Here is an 18,138-nt window from a genome sequence, read left to right as displayed (position 1 = left end):
CACACACACACCCAACCACCCCCCCCCCCACACACACACACACACAAAGTACTTAGTATGCCATCTTGAAGTTTCTTTTCTCCCACTGTGTTTGAATACTAATAAGAGTGTTTCTGCACAATCACAATACCCTAATGGCAATTAGATTCTTTTGTTTGCTTTCCACGGGGGCTCTTATCCAAACGGTGATTTTTCCCCTTCTTCTCATCCATTGAGCAATTAAGAGTTATTTGTCCGTAAGATTGACATTTATAAAAAGGGCTGTGGCTTAATTATAGGAAATATGGACAAATTCTGTCATGAACACATTAACGATAGTGTTGAACATGAAAAGCCCCTGAATCAGACACAACTCAGAGCTCGCCAAGGCGTCTGGGTCGTGCTTCCCTGCCTACCACCAACATGAGCATACTGTATTTGGAGGGGAGGGGAACTGGGGGGGGAGGATAGTGTGATGATCCTCTCACGTGCTACTACGTCCTGCGGGTGAAACTCGCTGTCAGCTGAAAAGAAGTGGCTGGTGGTGACTGTATATGTATCAGAGGAAGCATGTGCTAGTCTACAACTCTCCCCCGGATCGGCGGAGGGGGGCGGAGCAACGCCCGGGACACCCTAACACGCAATTGGCCAAACTACATTTAGGGAGAAAAGGGAAAAAACCTGATAAGTCTTGTCTGTTTACTGCCTATTATGCCAATAAAAATATATATAATTTTGATTGAAGTAGTTCTAGCTGTCTTAAATAACGGCCTTTGCATTTGTATTATTATTTCATTAATATGTCAAACAGAATGTCTTTGAATTAATATTGGCTTGGTTGATTGGTTGATTGGTATGGAGAGAAAAAATGGCAGCCTGCAGCTTTTCATTTAAGTTGTATTCAAACCAAGGAATGCTTTTGTCCATGAGCAGAATGTGAAAATGAACATTCAATACATCTTCACACCTTTCACAGAGTGAATTAGCACTTGAATTAGCACATATGACGTCGTAAATCACATACATGTACACACACATGCGTGTATGTGTTTACATGTATGTGATTTTGCATGTCAGTCATAATATAATAAACATGCATGCATTTATACATAAACACCAATGGGGGGCTTTGCAAAATGTTACCAGTCACACACAACTGAATTCACATGTGCACGCGGACACACACACACACACACACACACACACACACACACACACACACAACACAAGACTCCACTGGTGAGACTGGAATTGCAGTTAATGGAAAATCTTTTGTCAAACTCGTGGGATATCTTTTGGTTGTTTGGAAATCCGAGACCACTCCGAACAAATTCCTACTACCCTGCAATTTGTGGTTCGCCGATTATGGGTTTGCAAAATATGAAATCAAACTGTGCTCGAATGTAAACAGAGCAGAAGACTATGGGGGCCTTTTTTGTTGTTGTCAGGCAATGCTCTGAATTTCGCCTTCATATTAGAAACACGTCCGTTCAATTTTTTTAGCCCCGTTAGCGTTCTGTGTTTTCGAAGAGAGGAGAGGAGAGGAGGAGGAGAGGCCGAGAGAGAGATGCCGCCTGCGCCGCGCGCCCAAAATATAGTGTGTCAGATGGCACCTCTCAATGTGGAGCCCGTCAGGATGTGTAAAGGAGGACAGCAAGTCCAGGAGAAGCACATGGAAACCTTCAGCTCACATCATTAGTCCTGTCTGCCACCTTGTCACCGTATTTATAGCCCTGTTCATCCATCAGCGGGTCAATGACACAGTCTGCCAATGGCACCCTTCTCTTTCTGGTCCCACTAGGTATTACCGCCCAGCTAGCATCGGCACACACACACCGGCGGAGGAGAGGGACTTCCCTGGAGCAAGGCTCTGTTTCCACTAGGTGGTCCGCCCCGCTATCCGCGTGTGACCTCATCGTCGGGGGTTTATATTTTAACACTTTATATATAGAAACGGGTTAGAATTAGCATTCTACTGGATAGCAGCGCATAGCGACGACGACGACGACAAGACAAGGACACAAAACACACATACTATAAATACAAATAATGTAGCACACGTGTACAGTGATCTATTATCGGGATGCAACACAGGGGTGAAGTATGTCACGTCTATAAATATACAACAACATATAAATAATACGTGTGTGTTTGTGTGCCTGCGTGCGTCTGTGTTGGTTGGACTTCCACCCGAGGTAGGTGGTGAGTTGGTACGGTGCAGTACACCCGACACCCACCGTGTGGCGTATTCTCCGTGTGGCGTGCGTGGTGGCACACGAGTGGGTGTGTGTGTGTTTGTGTGAGTGGCAGAGTGGAGGCGGGGCTCGGTGGGCTGAGTGTTGTTTACCTGTCAGCTGGCATTGATTAATCTTGTGTTGGGTGAGCTCGCTCAGAGAGTCGAACACCTGCCGGCAGCTGTGGCAGCTGTGCAGCTCGTCCTCCTCCTCTCCCTCCTCCCCTTCCTCCGGAGAGAGCAGCCTCTTCCTCAGACGCCCGGCCGACACCGCACCATCCTCCGCCGGCCTCTCGGGGGCGCACTCTGGATCTGTACACACCCCGGCCACAACAACAGGAAAGAAATGACATTATAGTCAGAGAGAGAGGGGTGTGACCCGAACCACGCGCACGCACGCACGCGGCGAGGAGGAAGAGGAGGAGGAGGCGCAGCAGTGGCGCTTCCTCTCGGTGACAATAAAATGGATTTCTAGACTCTGGATTTAATAAAAAACAATAATAAAAGGTGTAATAAAAATGCAGGTTCAATTTGGGGGCCTCTGCAACTCAACCGCTCGCTCACGCCGTAACACAACGGCGGGCAGGTGAGAGGTACACAAACACACACACATACAGTACACTCACACACACACACACACACACACAAACATACAGTACACTCACACACACACACACACGACACAATGCTCGCACACACAAATCGAACACACAACACACACACACCACTCGCGCACACGCACATACACACAACGCTCACACACACACACACACACACACATGTAGGCTACACACATACGAGCACACGCACCTGTGTTATTAGAAATGGTTTTACGTTGTGTTTGCCCAGCTTCACCCAAGCAAAACTCCAGTATATGAAACTAGACTGATGGGAATATTTGTAGTTAATAAATCCAGGATTGCAGTTTTTGGCTGGACCAGAGAAATATGAAATTCCACCAGAGAGAGAGAGAGAGAGAGAGAGAGAGAGAGAGAGAGAGAGAGAGAGAGAGAGAGAGAGAGAGAGAGAGAGCGCTGAATTGCATCGGTCAGCGTCTGTCAAAGGAGAAAGACCTCGCCATATAATCTAGACGTCTTGGCCAGAACTGTGGGTGTTATAAAGCATGATGGCAGAGTGACACACACACACACACACACACACACACACACACACACACAGCAAAGTGAGATGGGTGTGTGTTAGGCTGTCGTCACGACACACACACACACACACACACACACACACACACTTTCCTTAAATTATTCAGCCTTGCTCGCAGGCAGCCGCGGGTCGCGCACATCAATATTCTTCAATCCATCTGCAGTTTTGTCTCTTGTTGGCTTTGTGCTGCAGCAGTGCCAGGGGTGGGCGGGGCCAGGGGTGGGCGGGGCCAGGGGTGGGCGGGGCCAGGGGTGGGCGGGCGGACTACCCGGAACCAGGACCACAAATTCTGTTTCAACTTACCTGGGTCCAAACAGCCAGCTCTACATGTGATGCTAAAACACGACGACGACGACGACGTAAACAAACGCGGTCCCTCCCTCCCTCCCTGCACACCTTCAACACGCTCATTGAGAAGTCAACAACAAACGTGTCTGTGCATCTTGTAATTAGGGAGCGTGGCCTGCAGCAGCACCCCCCCCCCCAGTTCCCCTCCCCGCTGTGACCATCACACTCCACTACAATAAGACTGATTACAAAGACCATACTCACAATCAAACAATGATGTCACACTGGTTTCGCTCTTAAAGCATCGTGGGTGGGTGGGGGGGGGGGGGGGTTGGGGGGAGGAGCCGTGCACTTTCACTGGCAGCCATTTTGAGCCCCCTCTGCTGCTACTTGCTCCTCAGCATGTTGCTGAGGAGAAGACTCCGGAGGGGGAACGGAACGTCGGGGAGGAAGCCTGCTTTTTTCGCCGAGCACACAGTTAACTGTGCCCGAGGACAAGGGTGCGTGCGTGCGGCACCACCACCAGCGACGCACGCACGGCACAGCCTGGCACCGAGCCCGAGTGTACTGTATGTACACATGGGGGGCGGCCATTTTAAGTCCTCCTCTTCTTCGTGTAGGGTGCTGCTCTCAAACTGTGAAATTCCTCCAGAGGAAAGGCGATCCAGAACCTCATCAAGGCCACCCAGGATTTTTTCCTTTCCCCTCTCCTCTCCGCTCGCGCCAAGTATTGATGTAACATCACACTCTGCATTGTCCTTCCCTCTTGGCGACGGAGGCTCTCGGAACATGCCCTCTAAAAATATCAGCACTGTGGTCCCCGGTGGGACCGTGCAGAACAGAACAGAAGGTGTTTCAAGAAAATGAAAATCCCTACCCAATCCTCACAGATGCAGGCCGCGCTGCCTCCTAGGGGGGGGAGGGGGGGGGGTGGTGGAGAACGCTTTTGACTGAGGCCAAGAGCCACACAATATAGACGTATGATTCATCCACACACACACGCAGACACACAATTCACAATATGCCCAGAAATGTCTCTTTTTCTTTCTTTACCAGGTGCCAGTGGAGTAAGTTGGTGGTTGAGACTTTGGTGTTTTTCTCCTGTCGCCTTTATGAGTCATTAATTTGCCTAATATTTCGGGTTATTCCTGTCACGGAAAACAAATGAGGGCTACCTACCGGTACATTTCAATTCTTTTTTTATCTTGAATAAAATACATTTCTCATTGCAGGAAAATACCCGGATGTTTTTTCCCATTCGATTTTTCATATCGAGTCGACAATCGCGTTTGGTTTTGTAGGATGATACATCTAGTATAATGACTACTTAAAAGAACAAACTGTGCGAAGTTGAGAAGTTTACGAGCCGAAGACCTACAGAGCTTCATTTGTGAGTTTGATTTTGTCTTATTTCTTGTTAACAGCAACAAGTTCAAGATGCAACTTCAAGCGAGGTCCAAGTGGGGTCAGTGCTCTCGAAGCGAACTGAGCGACCTCCTGCGCAACAGTGGGATGTGGTGGGAAGTGTTGCATGATGGGTAGAAGGGGGTGGGTGGGTGGGGGGGGTGGGCGTCTTCAGTGTCTTGACACGCCAAGGTCACGTCCAACCCTGGGATTAGAGAGGCACGTCAATACTGAGGTTCCTGTGCCTCTGGGTCTCATACAGTAATCCATCAGATCAGGACATCCTCCTGCACCAGTCTCTACAGGCCGGACACAATATCAATAGCACGCCATGCCTTTACGCCATGCCTTACGACGGCTGACAGTCACATGTGGAAGATGTGTGTGTGGCATGTGGAGAATTTCCCATCGTGCCCATTCCAACACCCTGGTTAATTCTGTTAATCAGGTTGACAATGTTGATACAGTGGGAGAGGTCACTAGGGGGCGCTATATTGACCGCTGATCCATATTCGGATAAGAAAATTATTAGCTCAAAGTAAAGATGATCGTAGTTCAATCGGCCGAGTTAAATTATTTATGAGGGGAACTTAAATTGAATTGAATGAAAATTTAAGATTTGACAGCGGGATTATTAAAAGATGGATTTTTAATCTTGACGCTATAAATGGCTCTGGCATTATACACGTGAAAAAGGTGAAACCCGGGAACGGTGATTGACATTTTTGGAGCTGCGTAATATCTCGTCTGCGTCTGAGCCCATCCATCATGCAGGGTGACATTTATCACAGCACAACTTTCATCTTATGAGTTGGAGAGGCGTCCCCTGACCCCCCACCCTTATTTTATTGAATATTTCTGCTCTTAAATATTTATAAGCTTTTAATTGATATTCTCTGCGCTGCTCTATCAGCCCCACCAGGGACCCGCGGTCCCTAGCAGAGAAGCCAGCCCACGTCCCGTCCCCCCCCCCCACTGTCTGGCCCACACACTGAGACAGGTGGAGAGACTGACCATGAGGAGAGGAGGGGAGGAGAGGAGAGAGGAGGAGAGGAGAGAGGAGAGGAGAGAGGAGGGGAGGAGAGGAGAGGAGGGGAGGAGGAGAGGAGAGGAGGAGGGGAGGGGAGGAGAGGAGAGGAGGGGAGGAGAGGAGAGGAGGGGAGAGGAGAGGAGGAGGAGAGGAGATGAGGAGAGGAGAGGAGAGGAGGGGAGGAGGAGAGGAGAGAGGAGGAGGGAGAGAGGAGGGGAGAGGAGAGGAGATGAGGAGAGGAGGGGAGGAGGAGAGAAGAGGAGAAGAGAGGAGAGGAGATGAGGGGAGGAGGGGAGAGGAGGAGAGAGGAGAGGAGGGGAGAGGAGAAGAGAGGAGAGGAGGAGAAGGAGGAGGAGAGGAGAGGAGAGGAGAGGAGACATGGGGAGGACATGGAAGAAAAGGACTACAGAGAGGACGAATGAGAAGAATGAAAAGTCTGGCCGAGCTGCAAAAGCCTGAACTTATTTTGAATTTCCACCGAAAAAGTTAATTCCAAAAAGAACTCTCACCATAACCCTGCATTTAACCTCACCGGAGACTCCGTGCCGCAGCCTAACCCTAACCTCACTGGAGACTAACCCTAAGCGCAAAGAAAAGAAATATATCGAGAGCCAAGAGAACGAAAACGAGAGTGTAAAAGTTCAGACGCACAAAGTTGTTGTTGGATATCAAGCTATTTCTCAAAATGCAACATGGGGGATGAACGTCGGCCGGGTTCAAACTTAAAATTCATTCAAATCCAATTCAAAACATCGAGCGTGAAGCCTGTCTGCAAAGCACTGAGGGCGGCGCTCTCACTGAGGGCGGTGCTCTCAGCTGCCTGTAGACACGTCTGGCTCCATCGGGGTCTTAGCCCTGAGTCTTTCCTTTGTGCTGCCAAAGACCTTGGTGTGGAAAACATCATTACCACCACCTCAACCCATCTCCTCATCTCCCCGTCATTTCCTCAGAGATACTGATCCTATGATGCCCCCTCTCCCCGCTCTCCAGCACCACCAGCAGCAGCAGCAGCACCACCCACCACCCACCCACCCACCAACCCCCAAGTTCAAATTAAGAATTTATTTGAACCAGCAGAGCGGCTTCTGTCGACACATGTCGGCGCCGGCCTGATCAAAGGTGAGCGGGGCTCCTTTATCAGAGTGAGGAGAGGCTGTCAGAAATAGGAGGACATTAAGATTGAATAACCTTCACACGGTTAGCCCGAGCCTCATTATTTAAAACTCTCAAACTTTTTTGCCGAGCCGTAGCACATATATAGGTCACGCTAACACGCTAATGCCACATGTGCCTCGGAGTGGATCCTCCTCCTCCTCCTCCTCTGTGTGTGTGTGGAGGGGATTCAGACTCACGGGCTTCTCCACTTAGCCCGTCACATCCACTGATCCCCCGTCATCAAAGAATGTCACGATCGGGGCGACGAGCCTGCGAGCCCTGGCTGACACTGTACTGTTAGCGATCGTCAAAGCATTTGAGTGGGGAGAGAGTGTGTGTGTGTGTGTGTGTGTGTGTGTGCGTGTGCGGTGCGTGCGTGTGCGTGCGTGTGCGTGTGTGTGTGGTGCGTGCGTGTGTGCGCGCTCATATTGTCTGTGCATGGAATCTGATTTATCCGAGTCCCCCCCTGATTCATATTAAGAGACTAATTAGGCTCTAATATTTTGATGCATTTTGAAATGTGAGAGTGGATTAAGTCGAGGAGGTGTTTGTCCAAAGCCATTCAAGTGATACTCTAAACACGCGTTGATGGAAACGTGGTTTCCCAGCTTAGTTGTTACACGTTACAAATCGACGTGCGACACGTTTATGAAATGTTGACGATGCAATGCATGCTGGGATAAAGATAGGGCGGCGCGAGAGAGAGAGAGAGAGAGAGAGAAAGGTGCCAGACTTACAGGAGGAGGAAGAGCGAGCAACGAAAACAACAGGAAAAGAGCAGCACGCGCGAAGCAAGCGGCGCCATCATCACAGATACACAGACGACATCGTTCACCATCATCACAGATACACAGACATCATCATCACAGATACACAGACATCATCATCACAGATACACAGACGACATCGTTCACCATTAAACTATCTGCTGCGCCAAAAAACTATACGAGGATACAAAGAAAAATGGAGATCAAAACAGTTGAATGAGAGACATCATTAGAATGTACCAAATGCTACCTCTCTCTCTCTCTCTCTTTCTCTCTCTCTCTCTCTGTGTGTATGTCTCTCTCTCTCTCTCTCTCTCCCTCTCTGTGTGTGTGTCTCTCTCTTTCTCACTCTGTGTGTGTGTGTGTCTCTCTCTCTCTCTCTCTCTCTCCCTCTCTCTGTGTGTGTGTGTCTCTCTCTCCCTCTCTCTGTGTGTGTGTGTCTCTCTCTCTCTGTGTGTGTGTGTCTCTCTCTCTCTCTCTCTGTGTGTGTGTCTCTCTCTCCCTCTCTCTGTGTCTGTGTGTCTCTCTCTCTCTCTGTGTCTGTGTGTCTCTCTCTCTCTCTGTGTGTGTGTGTCTCTCTCTCCCTCTCTCTGTGTCTGTGTGTCTCTCTCTCTCTCTGTGTGTGTGTGTGTCTCTCTCTCTCTCTCTCTCTCCCTCTCTCTGTGTGTGTGTCTCTCTCTCTGTCTCTCTCCCTCTCTGTGTCTCTCTCTCTCTCTCTCTCTCTCTCTCTCTCTCTCTCTCTCTCTCTCTCTCTCTCTCTCTCTCTCTCTCTCTCTCTCTCTCTCTCTCCTCTCTCTCTCTCTCTCTCTGTGTGTGTGTGTCTCTCTCTCTCTCCCTCCCTCGCTGTCTCACAGGGAGTGATAATATTGAACGAAGCGCCTCGCTACGCCATTAGTGCAGTAAAACAACAAAGGAAATGAATAATAGAGAATATGATTTTGTGAAGTGCTGCTAGTGAACAAGTCGTGTGCTGGTGCTGCTGTAGTGAACCCTGCAGTACAGCACATTGATCAGTGGAGCTGCCTCACCCTCAGCCAGAGGCACACACACACACACGCTGCACTGCTGTGCACTATTATGGCTGCTATGCACTATTATGAGTGGCAATCACAAGTTTGATCACGATACCATATATTCTATTGATTCATTGGACAATGATTTGATATTTGCCTTGATATCACAATATCTGACACGATGTGATTCAGGGGGGCTGCGGTCGATATTAAGACGATATGCGTTGATTTATATCCAAGAGGGGAGAGACTATCTTCTCCCTCTTATTCTCGCGTGCTCGCCATGGCGCTCGCGATGTTTGTATGCGGAAAGAGGGGCGCTTGGGCGGAAGTGGTGACGCAGACGTGGTGTGGAATTTCAAAATAAAATAATATAAATAATGTTTATTTCTGATTATGGCGATTTAGATCCATGTTTTCACTGTGCATCGATGCTATTGGATCTTTGATGATCAGTGAATGGATGCATCGATGCAGAACAATGTATCAGGCCCGGCCCGACTCCTCCACACTACGGCACCGTGGCACCCGGACATCCCTTCAGAACTCCAGCACACTTCCAATGGCGGCCTGCTCACCACAATAAAAGGTCTGCATTGTACGCATCTGCAATCCACCAATATGTAGAATATCAACATTTCTGAAGCAAAATACGTTACTTATCATGCTTCTATCTAGATAGCTGAATATTAACGTTATACACATCATACAGTCTGCTATTGAAAGAGTGATGTGGCGAGTAAGAGTACTGTGGCTGGGATGGACACAGTCACATAGCGTTTCCAAAGACTACATTTCAACCATGAGTCCCATTTAACGTTTAACATGTTGTTATTTAAGGCAATCCAAACCATAACCATAAGTTTAACCAAGCTGTTTTACGTGCCTAAACATAACCAAAGTTATCTTATTGGCATTTAACGTTGGAAAGGCGGTGAGGTTTTCCTATTTCAAATTTACGTTGAGATTGTAGACGTAAAGACGGCACATTTTAGAAACATTTTTTGCCGGGGGTTTTGTTTTAAATTCACGCGATACTCTTACATAGCCCTGCTTTCCAGACACATTAAAAAAAAACGCCAATGTTTTATTCCGGCGATTGAGTTGTCCGTTTGTCTCGCTCCACTTTAACAGAGGCTGACACCCTCTTTGTGAAAAACAGCCCCAACCTGACACAGCCAGGAGCGAGAGAGAGAGAGAGAGAGAGAGAGAGACAGAGAGAGAGACAGAGAGAGAGAGAGAGAGAGAGAGAAAGAGAGAGAGACAGAGAGAAAGAGAGAGAGAGAGAGAGAGAGAGAGAGACAGAGAGAGAGAGAGAGAGAGAGAGAGACAGAGAGAGAGAGAGAGAGAGAGAGAGACAGAGAGAGAGAGAGAGACAGAGAGAGAGAGAGAGAGAGAGAAAGAGAGAGAGAGAGAGACAGAGAGAGAGACAGAGAGAGAGAGAGAGAGAGAGAAAGAGAGAGAGAGAGAGACAGAGAGACAGAGAGAGAGAGAGAGAGAGACAGAGAGACAGAGAGACAGAGAGAGAGAGAGAGAGAGAACAGAACAGAAAGGAACGTATATATAAAAGAGGATCTGGGAGCATGTGGTTATAATTACACACAGGCAGCAGCACAGTGGTAAAGCCAAGCTGCAGATCTTAAGCCTGCTCCACTCTCCGGGTAAAAAGGCAGCCTGTCTCATTAAATCTCAGATAGCACAGCGCTCCTCCTGCCCCTCTGCACTAAGTACAATACTGTCTGTCTGAAAGAGAGGCCTCTTTTGTTAGCGTCTCCCCTTAGCCTCCGCTAACATATCAAACATGAATGAGGAATGAGGATGCAGCAACCTGCAGAAGGCTCGCAGACTCGCAGAAAAGAGCACGACTGGGGGTCTACTACTACAGTACTTAGGAGACAGACTGGGGGTCTACTACAGTACTTACGAGACAGACTGGGGGTCGACAGTTACTTATGAGGACAGCTCTCGACGCGCTGTCTGATTAAGCCGCGCTAGCTTGTCAGGAGTCTTAACGGCTATTGTAGCCGTGTCCCTCAAAGCGCTAAAAGGCATGAAAAGCAGGTACACGCTTTTTCCACAGCTTTTCCGTTTGGCGTTAAAAAAAGAGCTTGTTTGGGCCCAGTGGTTTTATCCCGTAAGGATGAAGTGATGTTGTTAAGATATACGAGCTTGCGGGTGGAACACTCTAAAAGTTAGTGCCGACAAATTCGCCCAAATAGCGAGACGAAAAGTTTCGCCGCCCGCAAAAAAAACCCACTCTCTTCTCGCCGAAGCTGCATCCTGCGAGCGCGGGTTAAAAAGTAAAATCAGCCAGACGAAGTCAAATGAGGAAAGGGAGAAATTAATTTGTGCGCCCTTCTTGATTTCTCCACAGGCAGACATCGATCACGGGGCGCTCTGGAGACGGAGGTGGCTGCACGGCGGAGGAGGGATGGGAGGAGAGGAGGGCTGGTGGGGGAGAGGGGGAGAGGCAGAGAGGCGTGTGTCTGAGGGGGTCGTTGTAATCAGGCACACTCATTAGCCGTGCGTTGGCTCTGGATGACAGGAGGTCTCCCAGGCGAGGCTGCCTCTCATGCCCAGGCCTTCATCCCCGGAGCTGGGGTTAGTGGGGCTAAGGAGACAGCCTCTCCCCCAACACCGCCCACCAATACCTGTCGATACGCACCGACGCAGCCGCAGACACAGCCTGCTCTCTGCTCTGTCCAGAGACACAACCTGCTCTGCTCTGTCCAGAGACACAGCCTGCTCTCTGCTCTGTCCAGAGACACAAGCTGCTCTCTGCTCTGTCCAGAGACACAAGCTGCTCTCTGCTCTGTCCAGAGACACAACCTGCTCTCTGCTCTGTCCAGAGACACAACCTGCTCTGCTCTGTCCAGAGACACAAGCTGCTCTCTGCTCTGTCCAGAGACGCAGCCTGCTCTCTGCTCTGTCCAGAGACACAGCCTGTTCTCTGCTCTGTCCAGAGACACAACCTGCTCTCTGCTCTGTCCAGAGACACAACCTGCTCTGCTCTGTCCAGAGACACAGCCTGCTCTCTGCTCTGTCCAGAGACACAGCCTGTTCTCTGCTCTGTCCAGAGAGAGACACAACCTGCTCTGCTCTGTCCAGAGACACAACCTGCTCTGCTCTGTCCAGACACAACCTGCTCTCTGCTCTGTCCAGAGACACAGCCTGCTCTGCTCTGTCCAGAGACACAACCTGCTCTCTGCTCTGTCCAGAGACACAACCTGCTCTCTGCTCTGTCCAGAGACACAGCCTGCTCTGCTCTGTCCAGAGACACAACCTGCTCTCTGCTCTGTCCAGAGACACAACCTGCTCTCTGCTCTGTCCAGAGACACAACCTGCTCTCTGCTCTGTCCAGAGACACAACCTGCTCTCTGCTCTGTCCAGAGAGAGACACAGCCTGCTCTCTGCTCTGTCCAGAGACACAGCCTGCTCTGCTCTGTCCAGAGACACAACCTGCTCTCTGCTCTGTCCAGAGACACAGCCTGCTCTCTGCTCTGTCCAGAGACACAACATGCTCTCTGCTCTGTCCAGAGACACAACCTGCTCTCTGCTCTGTCCAGAGAGAGACACAGCCTGCTCTCTGCTCTGTCCAGAGACACAACCTGCTCTCTGCTCTGTCCAGAGACACAACCTGCTCTCTGCTCTGTCCAGAGAGACACAACCTGCTCTCTGCTCTGTCCAGAGACGCAGCCTGCTCTCTGCTCTTTCCAGAGACACAGCCTGCTCTCTGCTCTGTCCAGAGACACAACCTGCTCTCTGCTCTGTCCAGAGAGACACAACCTGCTCTGCTCTTTCCAGAGACACAACCTGATCTGCTCTGTCCAGAGAGAGACACAACCTGCTCTCTGCTCTGTCAAGAGAGAGACACAACCTGCTCTCTGCTCTGTCCAGAGACACAGCCTGTTCTCTGCTCTGTCCAGAGACACAACCTGCTCTCTGCTCTGTCAAGAGACACAACCTGCTCTCTGCTCTGTCCAGAGACACAACCTGTTCTCTGCTCTGTCCAGAGAGAGACACAACCTGCTCTCTGCTCTGTCCAGAGAGAAACACAACCTGCTCTCTGCTCTGTCCAGAGACACAGCCTGTTCTCTGCTCTGTCCAGAGACACAACCTGCTCTCTGCTCTGTCAAGAGACACAACCTGCTCTCTGCTCTGTCAAGAGACACAACCTGCTCTCTGCTCTGTCCAGAGACACAACCTGCTCTCAGCTCTGTCAAGAGAGAGACACAACCTGCTCTCTGCTCTGTCCAGAGACACAACCTGCTCTCTGCTCTGTCCAGAGACACAACCTGCTCTCTGCTCTGTCCAGAGACACAACCTGCTCTCTGCTCTGTCCAGAGACACAACCTGCTCTCTGCTCTGTCCAGAGACACAACCTGCTCTCTGCTCTGTCCAGAGAGACACAACCTGCTCTCTGCTCTGTCTAGATATATCCTTACAAAAAGAACCCCCACAATCTGTTGAAAATAAATCTTTTGGACAGATTTAATATGTGTTGTATTTATGTGTGCATCTGTCAGCAGGCCGTCACGATAAGAGCAGGGATAATATGAATGTGTTAATTCCACTACAGGAGAGACTTGATGGAAATGTGTGCATATATCAGTATCGGCCATAAGAGTATTGATAATATTGCCATATCAGATATCGACAGCATAGAAAAATCCAATATCGCGCATCCCTAATTATGAGCACATGGTACTATGCGGTCTAACCCACTGTCTCAGGCATTGGACTGCTTGAGTTGTTTTGTTTGTTTTCAGAGTCTCAAAGCTAGCTCAATACGTCTGCTAAGCGCTGTAATGGAGATGTGAGGAGTGATGGGTCGCAAAAACACGGAGAAAACAATATTGTCGGCAAACTGCGAGAAGCTGTTGTGGCGATGCGTCCCGTGCAGTGTTTTTGTTGTGGCGATGCGTCCCGTGCAGTGTTTTTGTTGTGGCGATGCGTCCCGTGCAGTGTTTTTGTTGTGGCGATGCGTCCCGTGCAGTGTTTTTGTTGTGGCGATGCGTCCCGTGCAGTGTTTTTGTTGTGGCGATGCGTCCCGTGCAGTGTTTTTGTTGTGGCGATGCGTCCCGTGCAGTGTTTTTGTTGTGGCGATGCGTCCCGTGCAGTGTTTTTGTTGTGGCGATGCGTCCCGTGCAGTGTTTTTGTTGTGGCGATGCGTCCCGTGCAGTGTTTTTGCACATGGAGAACACTGGAACGTCCCTATTTTTGAGGGGACTCGGAGAGAGCTGTAAATGCTGGACTAATGTCGGAGTACCCAGGGTCCCCAGCCTGCTGGGCAAAGCCATCCATATCGGGTTTAAAATAACCACGCCTGAGACTTAACCTTTACCAGAGACAAATGAAAGTAAAATATACAGTGTGGTGCATCAGGAGCAGGCTTCATTCATAGGGGGCTCTCTTGCTAGCCTGACCTGAATTACCGCTCTGTTCCTGCAGGGCCACCGTGAATGGCACACGAGCAGACAGGACACATTCATCTGGCTAGCTCCTATTCTACATCACACAGAGAGAGAGAGAGGCTGCAGACAAAGAAGAAGAGAGAGAGAGAGAGAGAAAAGCACAAACACACAGAAACTAATGCGGACACACAAGGGCAGACATAGGCACACCTGCACAGTGCACGCACACGCACACACACACACACACACACACACACACACACGCACGCGCACACACACACACACACACACACAAACAAAGAAAAATGCCTTAATAGGCTTAAAAAATACAACACGCATGCATTCCATAGCATGTTCTGATACACATGCACACACAACCATGGAGTTGAGCAGACACACACACACACGCGCAGACACACGTTGCAGACACACACACACACACACATGCAGACACACGTCGCAGACACACACACACACGTCGCAGACACACACACACACACAAACACACGTCGCAGACATACACACACACACACACACACACACACCACTTTTCCAGCCCAAAACGATGAAATATGAAATGAAGCATTACCGCTCTGAATGGCAGTCTGCCCAGGACTGTGCTGGTCCTCTGTCACATTGTCTTCTACTGCCAGAGAGAGAGAGAGAGGGGGACAGAGGAGGACAGAGGGGGACAGAGGAGGACAAACAGTTAACGGTGAAAAACAAGTCCCACACATTTGAGCTTAGCTTCCTTCTCTCCTATGGACTAGTGAGACTTTCTGTATGGAAACTGAACAGAGAGCTTTTCCACAGCTCAACCTGTGGTTTAAACTGAACAGAGAGCTTTTCCACAGCTCAACCTGTGTTTAAACTGAACAGAGAGCTTTTCCACAGCTCAACCTGTGGTTAAACTCAACAGAGAGCTTTTCCACAGCTCAACCTGTGGTTAAACTGAACAGAGAGCTTTTCCACAGCTCAACCTGTGGTTTAAACTCAACAGAGAGCTTTTCCACAGCTCAACCTGTGGTTAAACTCAACAGAGAGCTTTTCCACAGCTCAACCTGTGGTTAAACTGAACAGAGAGCTTTTCCACAGCTCAACCTGTGGTTAAACTGAACAGAGAGCTTTTCCACAGCTCAACCTGTGGTTAAACTGAACAGAGAGCTTTTCCACAGCTCAACCTGTGGTTAAACTCAACAGAGAGCTTTTCCACAGCTCAACCTGTGGTTAAACTGAACAGAGAGCTTTTCCACAGCTCAACCTGTGGTTAAACTCAACAGAGAGCTTTTCCACAGCTCAACCTGTGGTTAAACTGAACAGAGAGCTTTTCCACAGCTCAACCTGTGGTTAAATTCAACAGAGAGCTTTTCCACAGCTCAACCTGTGGTTAAACTGAACACAGAGCTTTTCCACAGCTCAACCTGTGGTTAAACTCAACACAGAGCTTTTCCACAGCTCAACCTGTGGTTAAACTCAACAGAGAGCTTTTCCACAGCTCAACCTGTGGTTAAACTCAACAGAGAGCTTTTCCACAGCTCAACCTGTGGTTAAACTCAACACAGAGCTTTTCCACAGCTCAACCTGTGGTTAAACTCAACACAGAGCTTTTCCACAGCTCAACCTGTGGTTAAACTCAACAGAGAGCTTCTCCACAGCTCAACCTGTGGTTTAAACTCAACAGAGAGCTTTTCCACAGCTCAACCTGTGGTTTTGGGACTCCGGCGGCACACAAGCCTTTCATATGCATGAGGTTTGGCAACAAGGCAAACAGCCACCCACGTAAATAACATATTGCAGAGAGTAATGACGTGATGAATTATGAACATGGTCCCATCAAACACATCCTCCCAACATCAACATCAACATCAACATCAACATCAGCATCATCTTCATCATCTACAGTGAGCCAATGATAAAACACCTTGATGACTGCGTTAGTGAGCAGGTTTTGTACGGCACCTCGGCTAGCTGTACTGCACTACACTATCAAAACAGAACAGTTCCAGGATCCAGTTATCAATCTGGGACCGTGCCTGAAAAACAAATAGGATCCTAAATTAAATTGCACGTTAAATTAATTCAATGCAGAATCATAATCCCCCCCCCCCCCCCTCCATTAATACATATTGACACAATGTGGGATGATGTATTTGCACCTTTGAAGTGCCTGGGCCTTGGCTTTGACTTGTCAAAAATAGTGATGTCTTGATCAGCGCCGGGCTCATTAGGTACGCTACATGGCAACCGGATCACTTCAGACTGTTGGACAGCGGCGCCGGGCCCGGGCCCTGACAAGCACCGCTTGTGTTTCTGCTCAAAGGAGGAAAAAAGGGAGGTAGGAAAAGCTTTTTACGCGAGCGAGCAGCCCTTTTTTTGGAAGTGGCCAGAGTTCCTTGTGGCATGTCAAGTACGAGGAAGCCAAATGGACTTGAACAGCGGGACGAGAACAAAAGAGTACTCTCTCTCTCCCACCTGTTCCGTGTACAATGTGCGTCTCGCTCGCCCGAGGACTTCTTACGCCTCGGCGTTCCACCCCTGCGGTTGAAATGCATTCTCCACAATCATGTCTTTTCTCTCTCTAGCCTTTCGTTTTCCTGGGCAAAGAGGAAGAAGGTAGGGGGGAAGTGGGGGGGGGGGGGGGGGGGGGAGTCTGACAGGACCTCCCAGTAGGGGAGCGTGGCAGCGACTGCCAAAGCAGAAACTGGCGCACTTTTAAAAAAAATCGCACAAAATATCACGTGCTTTGCATAATTAAGGCAGGATCCTATGGTGGCAGAAGCCGTTCCCTCAGGGGAGCACGAGTCAGTGTCAAAGCAGCGTGTCAAAACCTCCACGAGAAACGTAAGGGGGAAAAGTGTCGAGCGCCCATTCCGCGTGTGTGAAGATGGCAAAACACGGAGCGGCCATGTTTTTTCCACCGTCAGGCCTCCCTCGACCCGCCGCCAAACCCCCCCCCCCCCCCCCCCCCCAACACGAGCACCATGTGTGAAGGAATTCCCGTAAAACACGTTTTGATTCCAAAATCACTTTACAGGAATGGGAATATTCCTTTAAAACGCGCAGAGCGGCGATATCTTTGATCGGGAAAACATTTCCCCTTAGAAATAAATAACCGATGTAAACAAGACTATATTATGCTAAATAAATAGCCATAGGTCTGCCAATTAATTAGCGAAATCAATTAAAAGTGATGGGAGGGAGAGAGGTAGTGGGGGACACACTGTTGGAGGCATCTCCCTCAGAGCCGCCAAAGGAAGCTGCATCCGGCAGCCCAACACAGAAAGCTTGTCCTGCTGAAGGAGGCCTTAGTGACTGACGTCCTGGGAGTTTAATGAGTTTCTCCCGCGCTGTTGCACGCAGGATCATTTAAATAGCAGGGATAGGGGGGTCCTGATAAACCCCCCATGGCTCTGTCACAGATTGGCGGCGGGGTAGCTGGAGTTTTTGTTTTGATTACCGTCCCTGTTGGTGAGATGAGGCAGTTCAGGCAGAAAATGCTATTTTACAATGCCCATCAGAACTGTTAGCGTCACGGCATGTTTGCGGTGATTCGCCACCACTGTGTGAATTGATTAAACGTTTTTGCCGTTTTGAAGTAAACAACTTTCTTTTCGAGTGCAAAAATATGTCTCGTTTGCACCTCTCTGCTATAGGTCATTTAACCCATTGATACCTGATGCAGCATTTGTGTGTG

General features: G+C 49.3%; 1 protein-coding gene across 1 annotated transcript in view; it reads right to left on the bottom strand.

The window, feature by feature from the left end:
• The window catches only part of znf521 (zinc finger protein 521), a gene marked incomplete at both ends in the record, with an annotated part of 81,098 nt that overhangs the window by 53,019 nt on the left and 9,941 nt on the right, over positions 1 to 18,138 (bottom strand). The window contains 2 exons of the mRNA XM_083659756.1: positions 2,327 to 2,524; positions 15,034 to 15,090. Coding sequence (XP_083515882.1) covers positions 2,327 to 2,524; positions 15,034 to 15,090 — 255 coding nt within the window. The remainder of the gene's footprint in view (positions 1 to 2,326; positions 2,525 to 15,033; positions 15,091 to 18,138) is intronic.

The sequence above is a fragment of the Poromitra crassiceps genome (assembly GCF_964638095.1).
Source record: "Poromitra crassiceps genome assembly, chromosome: 23".
NCBI classification, from domain to species: Eukaryota; Metazoa; Chordata; class Actinopteri; order Beryciformes; family Melamphaidae; genus Poromitra; species Poromitra crassiceps.
This window is presented reverse-complemented; position numbering and strand designations above follow the sequence as displayed.